This window comes from Bombyx mandarina, chromosome A1 (genome assembly GCF_030267445.1).
Source record: "Bombyx mandarina strain Sakado chromosome A1, ASM3026744v2".
Taxonomy (NCBI): Eukaryota; Metazoa; Arthropoda; class Insecta; order Lepidoptera; family Bombycidae; genus Bombyx; species Bombyx mandarina.
The window spans coordinates 9,778,402-9,789,530 of NC_143234.1; the positions used below are offsets into that span (position 1 = coordinate 9,778,402).

At 38.1% G+C, this 11,129-nt stretch overlaps 2 protein-coding genes across 2 annotated transcripts; both read right to left on the reverse strand.

Moving 5' to 3' along the window:
* Positions 1 to 466: 466 nt before the first annotated feature.
* Positions 467 to 4,125, reverse strand: LOC114253443 (uncharacterized). The gene is made up of 3 exons (XM_028188316.2): positions 3,820 to 4,125; positions 2,087 to 2,219; positions 467 to 1,151 (listed from the first exon to the last, which is right to left on the reverse strand). Exons 1-3 carry the CDS (start codon positions 3,859 to 3,861, stop codon positions 697 to 699), a joined length of 630 nt encoding a protein of 209 aa, XP_028044117.2. The 5' UTR covers positions 3,862 to 4,125; the 3' UTR covers positions 467 to 696.
* Positions 4,126 to 7,187: 3,062 nt separating this feature from the next.
* On the reverse strand, positions 7,188 to 10,210 carry LOC114253465 (facilitated trehalose transporter Tret1-like). Its single transcript, XM_089739588.1, has 3 exons — positions 10,134 to 10,210; positions 9,290 to 9,422; positions 7,188 to 8,591 (listed from the first exon to the last, which is right to left on the reverse strand). Exons 1-3 carry the CDS (start codon positions 10,182 to 10,184, stop codon positions 7,297 to 7,299), a joined length of 1,479 nt encoding a protein of 492 aa, XP_089595714.1. The 5' UTR covers positions 10,185 to 10,210; the 3' UTR covers positions 7,188 to 7,296.
* Between the last annotated feature and the right edge of the window lie 919 nt (positions 10,211 to 11,129).

Sequence of the window (11,129 nt, forward strand, 5' to 3'; positions counted from 1 at the left end):
AACAAGAATTAAGGCATTCAAGCAATATGCCCCGTCAACACCAATCAACGAGAATAAATAAGGAGCGGATTTAATATTGGCAAACATGTACGCGGCAGATATTACATTAGAAATAGTTACGCAGAAGCCTTTGTCTGCTAGTGGGTAAATTTCACCACCGATTATAAACACTAATGGCAATCAACCAGTACCGATGACAAAAGTGTGAAAATGATGCAAAAATATACCTATTGCCATATGGTCAAGCCATACAAGATCGTGATGTCTGGCATAAATATATCCAGCTATACAGACATTCGCGATAACAGTCAGAGCTACAAATATTAATAACATGGAACGCCTCTTTAGTTTGCTAGTTATGTATATGGCTGAAACTGTAGCTATAATTCTTTGAAGGTCTAGAGACGTGATAACTTTGAGCATGTAAGTATCAGTGCCATATAGTGCATTATGAATGTCTAAAGCATACATTTCTTGTACAATACTACCACAGAACTAATTTATAGCACTCAAATGCATCATAATAATGATTGGAATACGACATTCTCTCTTTTTGACTGCCGTGACAACATATATAAATTTGATCTTAATTAACTTTAACACATTAAGTTTTTGGTTCTTCTTGGATTGTTTCAGTATCATATGAGTTTTAATCATTGCTTCAACTTCGTCATCCTCGCTTTTTTCTCTCAGCCATCAAAATACTTTTCTACATTCCTCGTAACGGCCTTTAATTACCAGATAACTTGGTGATTCGGGCGACAATACGGCTACTATTAAGCCGGGCAAAGAAAAAAATATCAGTATCGTGGAGAAATCGTGCCAACCATAAAATAATCCAAAAGAATGTGCAATTAGTCCGCCGATTAACATAGCAGGCGGCATTGCTGCTATGAAAGATCCCCTGTATTTAGGACTACTGTATTCTGCAACTAAAATGGGATGTCCCATTGTAGTTCCTATTCCAACGGATATTCCTTGAACTATTTTTCCGATTAAAAGAACAGGAAAAGTTGAAGCTAAACTGAACGATATCCATCCGCAGATTGTGAATACTGAACTCATGATGATAGCTGGTTTTCGACCGATGATTTCCATAATTAGTGAACAGACGATAGATCCGACGCAAAGCGATAATCCAATCAAAGATGCTGAAATAGAAATAAAAACTACATTATGCAATACATACTGAATGGAAAAAATAAAATGTCTTCGACAATTTTATTATTTTTATCATCTATTGTTTCCATTATTTTTACTGTGTCTTTATTGACAATGGCAATAGAACTATATGGCATAATGGCAATAGGTAAATATAAAGATGGATGCTTCAAATGGAATAAAAACAAATATTATTACAGCCGGTTACAATTTAATACCTATATGACGTAATAAACTTTAAGGCTATTTTTTCTTGAAGGAGATATCGTTACTAGTTACATTACTATGTAATGTTTGGGCTGCATCTGAGCAAGATCCACATGCCTTTAGTAATCAATGGCAAAATCACATAAAGTTTTACTGTTGTCGGAAGCACTTGTGCACGCCATTCAATTAGTGGAATCTGGTCACATAACCTAGTCGGCTGCTAGGCTTACCATAGGGCTAACCAGATTTTTTCCAACACTTCATTGCGTGATCCCAGTAATATAAGTGTAGCCAGAACGAAAACAGACAAATGTTTTTTTTTTCTGTATTATTCCTATTGAATTTTATAAATGGTTATAAAATACCCTGTTCAGCGTTGGGACTCCTCAATGTTCTCCTCCTCTTGTACGTGACCTTAGAAATTTATTAATGCACTAGTGGCGTGAATAAGCGCATCTGATGAAAACGTGAACCATTTTAGAACTTAACTCTATAGAACTTAACTCTATGTTATGTTACGACTATCGAACCCATCAAGGCGGAACGCATAACTGTGTCACAGTAGAAATAGGCAGGGTCGCGATATCTAGGTACACATAACGCTTCTTGCCATTAAAAACAAAGTTTGAATAAATTTTAGTCCGATGTGAACTTCATTAGCAGCTACATAGTAAGCCTGGACTCTTTTGAAATCATTTAAATATTAAATCTGTCATACCTAGCCACGATTCAGAGTCTATGTCTAGTGGTATCTCTTGTGTCTTCCTGAGTTCGGAGAACAACGAGGCGTTGTATCCGATATCATGGCCATACGATATCATGTTCAGAACCACACTTGAGACCGCAAAGCACTGAGGCCAAAGAATTGTTAGTTTAGGTAAATTAGTTATTTCACTGGTGCTGGGACCTCTTGTGAGTCCGCAAGGGTAGGTGCCATGACCCTGCCTATTTCTGCTGTGAAGCAGTAATGCGTTTCGGTTTGAAGGGTGGGACAGCCGTTGTAACTTTACTGAGACCTTAGAACTCATATCTCCAAGTGGCTGGCGGCATTTACGTTGTAGTACGGACTTCGATAACCACTTAGCACCAGGTGAGCTGTGAGCACGTTTACCTATCTATGAAATAAAAAATAAAAAGGAAGACAAAAAATTAGTAAAATCAAGGCAGACATTATAGGGCAGTAGGAACCAACTCAAATATCCAGTTACTTGCGGTTTCTCGATATTTCATAGTCATGTTAGATATTATATCTTTACGGTAAGTAGGTAGGTATGGATGTGTATTTACGGTAGGCAGAGGCTTGGCAAGAAGTGGATCAGGATAGCTAAGGATCGGGCTCAGTGGTGTAGATTGGGAGAGGCCTATGTCCAGCAGTGAATGACTGTGGGCTGATGCTGATGATGAGGCTTGGCTCTGCCTCTGGCATTCCTGACGTCCGTGAGCGACGGTAACCACTCACCATCAGGTGGCCCGCATGCTTGTCTGCCTACAAGGACAATAAAAAAAACATCTTTATCTAATGCCATACCATGTTTTTTGAATAGACTTTTTTTGACGGAATTGGAAAACTTCCAACAGCCGCATTTTCTATATCTGATAGCTCAAAAGCTGGTTATGATTTAACCTTCAAGTTAAAGTTAAGTGAAGAAGTTGAAAATAATCCATTATTTACCAAACAAATAGTTTGCTGATGAGACTGCTTTGTTACTTAAAAAGATGAAACTCACGCTTATGTTTTCTTTTTAAAAATGTATGCGTAACAAGTTTATCACCACATTCATTCTTTAAGAGCTGATATTTCAAAACGAGCCAGGTCATATGATGGCCATATTAATATTAAGGATTAATTGTGTGAAGATTAAAACTACATATTACAGTACCATGCAAAAGTCATGTCTGTCATATTAATGACATCATAAACTTTACCGCGCACAAAACTCAAAGCAAAATCGTCAATGCATGAATTATTGTCGTGTTCTGTCGAGGACATCTATACTAATATTATAAAGCCGAAGAGTTTGTTTGTTTGAACGCGCTAATCTCAGAAACTACCGGTCTGATTTTAAAAATTATTTCAGTTTTAGATAGCCCATTTATTGAGGAAGGCTATATGACATCACGGTAAGACTAAAACAAGTGAAACACCAATAAAGAATGTTTCAAAATAAGCGTTTAAACAGCTCCTTAACATTCTACAATTCAAAAATATCTTCACTTTCTACGTAAATAAAGAGGTGGTAAAATTTTGCGTTATGCCAAAGTAACTATTCCACGCGGATGGAGTCGCGGGCAAAAGCTAGTAATCTATATATAGCTAAAAGGCAATTGGCTCTGACGTGGCGTTTTCAAAATATAATACTTCTCAGCGCTCACTCCATGTTAACTGCCCGGCGACTGCCCGGCCTGCTTATCCGATTAACAGTAAAATGCATGCTAGTTTTGAAATTGTACCTGTTTCATAAACGGAGTGATCCATTCTTGGCGTCGACACATGCTCGCAGATATTAAATTACGTGTAAACGACAAACAAATTAATGTACTTCAACTTATCTGTATACCATTACTTCTTCATGGATTCAACACGAAACGAAAGAATCGAGATCACAAAAAAGAATCGACAAGAACAAACCAAATTATCAATACCGAACATATTGTTCAATCAAATTGAACAATACAAAGTTCGAAGTCAAGAATTACAATTACCGCAGACACCCGATTCACTATCCAGTAAATTACAGGAGAATAAAGTTACAAGTCAATCCTATTACAATTATAATTCGACTTTTGAATGCATTCAAATGATATATAATGAAACAGCTTCGAAAACGGCTGTTCAAATAGCGCCAATTAAAACCTACACCATCGTTATTATTATATTATTATACTTAGTCTGGCCATAAATACTGTTACAAAGGAAAAAAACATTCTGTTGCAAATAACACTTATTACTTTTACAGTGTGTTAGTTTAATACATAAATATAAAACAATTTAAAGTATAAAAAGCTTATTCGAAGTGGTCTCCATTGGCTGCAATACAGTCCTTTAAACGTTGAGGCCAGTTATCAATAGAAGCACGCACTCTTTCCATTGGAAAAATGTTCACTGCCAATCGTACGGATTGTTTTAGGGATTACAAATTATCATGGCGTTTAGAGCAAGCCGTACTCTCTAAAACTGACCATAAATCATAATCCAGCGGATTAAGATCGGGACTAGACGACGGCCAGTCTTCAGCTCTGATGAAGTCCGAAACGTTCGTTTCCAACCAAGACTGCGTAGACCGAGCTTTATGACCTGGCGCCGAGTCTTGCTGGAAGGACCATTCTTGATTATTGAACTTGGTGTTGTTAAGGGACTTCACTATCTTCTCAAGAATGGTATCTTGATACACTTGTGCCGATGTCTTGACACCTTTTTCACAAAAGTATGACTCAGTCACTCCTTCATAGCTAATACTCCACCAAAGCATCACTGAAGTCGGATAGTGCCCACGTTGCACTCTGTCGACTAATTGGGAAGCTTCCTTAGAACTTTGAGCATAAATACGGTCATTTTGTTTGTTAAAATGTTGCTCAGTTGTAAAAACATTCTCATCCGTAAACAAAATTTTTCTATGACCCCTTTGCGTACCGCTTCAGTAGTTGTTTCGATTTTACCACCCTATTTTCTTTTAAATTATCAATTAAGAAATGACCAGTACGTCTCTTATAGGCTGCAAGTCTTAAGTCATCTTTTAAAATACGCGACATGGTTCTAGGTGCTATCTTCATCTCCCGAGATAAAATATTTTGCTTTCGGACAGGATTTCTTCGAATTCTTTCCCTTACTGCTTTGACCACATTTTTCCAGATCTTTTTCTGTCACAAACATAGGAGGTCTCATTGCACCTATTAATAGCCCGGTACACAAACATTTTACTAATACCAAGCGTATGGAGAGTTTTAAAAATTGCATTTGGCTCCATACCTACTTTGTGTAATGCAATCACAGCGATTCGGTTCTCTTTATCACCCCACTCCATTTTAAAATCGCAAAATATTGTACAATGTATTGGCGCCAAAATGAGAAAACTCAATGAGCAATCATATAAAAATGACAGATTCCAAATTCAAATGTAATATTTTATTAATTTTTAATTGTAACAGTATTTATGGCCAGACTAAGTATAGATTCTAACCGGTTTTGCTGCAATTTACCATGAGAAATTGAATTTATTATTGAAATTACTGGTGGTAGGACGTCTCGTTAGTCCGCACAGTAGGTACCACCACCCCGCCTATTTCTGCCGTGAAGTATTAATGCGTTTCGGTTTGAAGGGTGGGGCAGCCGTTGTACTGTAAAAAAAGTGAGATCTTACAAGTAATGTCTCAAGGTGGGTGGCGGCATTTACGTTGTAGACGTCTGTGGGCCTCGGTAACCAATTAACACCAGGTGAGAGCCAGAGCCGGTTATTTTTGTACCAAGTTGAGCTCGGATTGTCGATAACCGCAATATCACGGTTCAGTTGGAGCATCTGGGTCTGCGAATGGACTTCAGTTCTCTCTGTGTTTAGTACCATATCTTTCAAAGGAAGCGTTCTTGGGAATAGTTCCAGATGATCTCATTATCTCTATTTTACCATCAATCACTCGAGGGTTCTGTCGGTTTCCAAAGATCTTTTGCTTCGTGCCATTTTCCTCTGTAGTGAACTCCACACACAGTATCTCATGAGTACTATGACATGCCATTGTTGTGTGAATGACGCGAATGACGCTTGAAAACTCTAATTGGTTATCCATAATGATCAATGGCCACACATTACCAGATGATTCCATAAATCAAGATGGATGAACGCCATATAATTTAGTATGTAGTAAAAAAACTTCGTGCAGATACTTTGCAACGTACTATTTGTCATAGATTTATGTATTTATTGAGGGATCTATATATTAATACGTGAAGCAAAAACTTTGTATCCCTTTTTAAGAAAATTGGGCGGACGGAGGAGTATGAAATTTCTCACACTTAAAAAGAATATAGAGAAGAAGTGCACAATGCTAATATTTTTTAAAAATAATGCATAAAAGATACATTAAATCAATAAAGAAAACATTACACACACTATATACCATGTATTTGACGCACACACGCATGCATACTATAGGTATTTATTGTCAAACTTTTGTTCTTGACGTCTGTTGTCAAATTGAGAATAGATTAAATATTGTTTGTCTTTGTTAATATATTATAAAGAGGAAAGATTTGTTTGTTTGTTTGTTTCGAATAGGCTCCGAAACTACTGGACCGATTTGAAAAATTCTTTTTCCATTACAAGCCGACATTGTCCCTGATGAACATAGGCTACTTTTAAAAAAAAAAAATTTTTATTTTATTTGTTTCATGTGTGTTTTAATGTTTCCGAAGCGAAGCGAGGGCGGGTCGCTAGTTGTTAATATTTTTATAGTGTAGTCTTGGCGAAATTTGTGATTATAGAAGTTTAAAATACAATCATAATAGTGTACAAACTTACAATTCCAATTAATTATAGTCGAATTTCGACTACTGCGGGACCTCTAGTAATAACAAAATACCAAATGATTTTTGAATTGATATTAAAAAGATACAAGGACAAGAAATTAGAGAGTAATAAATGAAATATGTCCATATTTGTTATCTCGCCAAGGCTTACTTCTCGCACAACTGTGGGTAGGTGCTTATAGATCCCAAAATGTGAATCACTTTCGACCGACAATTAAGACCGTTACCATTAGTGATGACATCATTAAAATTAGAATTGAGTACATGGAGCAGATTATAATTTTGATTCAATCAAAAACAATTTTACTATTAAAATCATATTATTTAATTTTATTGAAATATGTGTAGTTCTGATACAGTAATTTAATTAAAATAGTCAGTAACCCTTTCTAATTTACCGCGAATCTCTATCATACGTCATCCTTCAGCTCATTACACTTCAACTCGAGCGCTTCCTCGCGTTCGCCGATAGCGTATCCCCTAAACCCATCTTCGACTTCTTGAAGAGTTCTGTCTTTAGTTTCCGGTAAATAAATTAAAGTTACGACCAAACTATATGCAAGAATCAAACCATACAAACAAAATACTCCTTCAACGCCCACTATCGTGAACAGGTACGGCGCAGATTTAATGTCTCCAAACAAGTATATGGAGCATGTTATTCTACTAATTATCGAACACAAGCCCCTGTCCGCTAGAGGGAATATTTCACCGGTAATTATCCCTGACAATGGCATGGGCCCAGCTCCAATTATGAAGTAAAGGAAATGATGCAAAAACAAACCTATTGCCAAGTGGTCAAAGGGAAGAACACCTCGTTGTCTAGCGTAGATGTACCCAGCTATGCTCAGATTCACAATTACATTCAATGACACAAATATTAACATCATTGAACGTCTTTTGACTCTGCTGGTGATGTAAATTCCTGAGACAGTCGCCACAAGTCTGAGCACGTCTAGTGTTGTGATTACTGTAAACATGTAAACGTCAGTGCCATAGAAAGCTGTGTGGACATCTAGAGCGTAAATATCGCTCATTATAGAACCACAAAATTCTAATATAGCATTTAGGTGCATCATAATGATTACGGGAATACGGAATTCTCTCTTTTTGAAAGCTGCCACAACATACGTCAGTTTAATTCGAATTAGCTGCAATGTAATACCTGTGTAAGCCCTTTTAGTTTTCTTAAGGATTTTATCAGTTTCAATCATTGTTTCGAGTTCGTTATCCTCATCTGTACCCCTCAACCAGCGAAAAACCTTTCTGCATTCGTCGTAACGTCCTTTTTTTACCAGGAAACTGGGCGATTCCGGCGAGAATACCGCCACAACTAATCCGGGCAAAGAAAAAAATAGTAGCACCCATGATAAATCATGCCAGCCATAAGACATTCCAAATGTATGTGAAATCAATATCCCAACCAAGAGCGCGGTAGGTACTGCCGCTATAAAAGGTCCTCTATATCTAGGACTAGTGTATTCTCCGATTAAGATACTTCCCAAGCTCCCACCAATCCCAACGGATATCCCTTGAAATATTTTTCCGATCAACAAAGCGGGAAAAGACGACGCCAAGCTGAATGATATCCATCCGCAGATGGTGAGCACTGAACTCAATAGGATTGCTGGTTTTCTGCCAATGATTTCCATTACAATAGAGTTGACGATAGAACCAACTAAGAATGTTGCTCCGATCAGAGATGCTAAAACAAAAAGGATTTTTTTTATATTAAGCCAAATTTAAAAATGCAATCTGGTAAACTATTTTTTTAAAAGTTATTCAAAAGCAAAAGCAATGATTTTTTGGGAAAGTTTTCAATACCCATAAATATATAACATAAGTCGTCGTAAAGCATAAGATGACCGGTGTATCAATGTTCAAACCACGCAAGCGAGCTCCAATGTTCCTAAGGAAATATGAACTTCACTTAACGCAAATAAGGACAATTGGAGATTGCGAAAGCATAACGTCCTAAAGCCCAAAGCAAAAAAAACGTGTGGCACTCGGGGACTGCCGCGGTAAAGCGGCATAGCATTTTTTTTCAACTTATGCAATTATAATTAGATAATGATAATTTAATATTAGAACAATAATAAAACAAGACCACGCTATATTAAACATTAATAAAAACAAAACATTAACTGTCCCCTTCACACTCATAAGCTAAACCGCGCGAGAGAGAGATGGGCAGACTTTTCATGATGCGCATGCAGTGTGACGTCACGCCACGCGCTTATTCACAAACACTACACAAGCGCAACTTGTGAATCTGTCGAACGCGAGCTACATGGTAGGCGGAGTGAGGGGTGTAAGGTTTTTTTCGTTACGGAATTTCGTGATTCGGTCGCCGCGCTCAAGGCCCGCGATAAAAACTTTGCCGGTAAATAAATTTTAACATACCTAACCAGGATTCGGAATCTACGTCGAGAGGTATCTCTCGCGTCTGCCGTAGTTCAGAGAATAGCGAGGCGTTGTACCCGGAGGTCATGCCATGCGATATCATATTCAGAATCACACTCGAAACCGCAAAACACTAGAAATAAATGAATAAAAATACCTAGTTAATTATACGCACATTACATTTTTAAATATGCACAAATCAAACTAAAAAGTAATTACTTAGAGGAACATAGAACGAAACAGAAAGAATGATTTTTTTTTTATCATAGAAAAATATGAATGTCGGTGTTAACAATTGGCATTGATTTAAAAAAATGTTACAATTTAAGCTTATTTTATTATATTTAAATATACACTGTAGCTACTTTTCAATATTATATTTACGGTAGTTATGTTATCGCCTTTCAAGAACTCTGTATCTAACATTATGAGTGGCATAAAGTAAGCGAAGCTGTTGCCTTAAAAAAAATCAGCTATGACATGATATTCCTTTCATCCTTTTTTTTCCACAGGAGAAAATCGCCGGATCCCCACCCACACGGCAGGTGGGGTATGTGGGAGTCGAACCTCACTAAAAACTCCTGCTGCTCACAGCCGGCGCCCTACTCCGGACCGGACAGGAACCCAGTCCGAGCTATTGAGACGGCGGGACAGGGTTTACGCAGAGCATCCCGCCGTCCCCCGAACGCCGGATCGGCGGCCGCCAGCGACACGACCGCCGGCTTCCTCGGTCGACTGTCGGTAGACAGAGGCTTGGTATGCGATATGCTTGTCCGCCTACAAGGGCACTAAAAAAAAGATCTGTTATGAATTTGTCTTTGAGTTCATAATGACTAATTATTACCTGCTTTATAAAAGGCGTGATCCATGTTTCGCGACGCGTTCCTCGACACATGCTCGTTAAATGACTATATCGATACAAAGAGAAATAATTAAAATTAATACATTTAAAAACGAACGTTTGTCTGTATTACTGATATCGTTTTGCATTTTATTCGATTCAAATCAAATCAAATAAAATCAAATCAAATCAAATCAAATCACATCAAATCAAATAAAATAAAAAATTCAACAAAAATGAAGGTACATACTTGTTGAACGTCAAAAGAACTAGCCTCCGTCCTGAGAAGAACTGGCAAGAAGCTCAGCGGGCATGCCTTTTTTTTTCATTCGCATGGAAATTATATACCCGATCCTGCGGACAGAATGGTAAACAGTCGACGTCACTCTAAACACGTCACTTCGGATCCTCCCGGTCCATTGAGGGTGCTTTTAGGTACCTCAAGCACCGGTCACCGTCCTCGTCGAGCCCGTCGCTGCGACGAAGGGTTCGACGAGAGAACCCAGAGATACAGCCCACTGAGTTTCTGGCTGGATCTTCTCAGTGGGTCGCGTTTCCGATCCGATGGTAGAATCTGCGAAGCACTGCTCTTGCTAGGGCCAACGTTAGCAACGCCTAGTTTGAGCCCCTTGAGCTCACCTACACGATAGGGTGACGCTGACATAGCCTCTCAAAGCTAACAGTTTACGTAGAAGATTACGCAGATGTGTTAATCAAAAATATATTTGGCTATACAACATAAACAACTGTTGTTAGTTCAACTTTGAGAATATCAAGTTGAAAGTCATGAAAGATGTCCACGTAGAGTTCAATGCACTTGACGTACTCGTCTAGGCGCGTACGTATGTAAGTACTTTTTATTTTTATTGCTTAGATAGGTGGACGAGCTCACAGCCCACCTGGTGTTAAGTGGTTACACAACGTAAATGCGCCACCCACCTTGAGATGTAAGTTCTAAGGTCTCAAGTATAGTTATAACGGCCGCCCCACCCTTCAAAC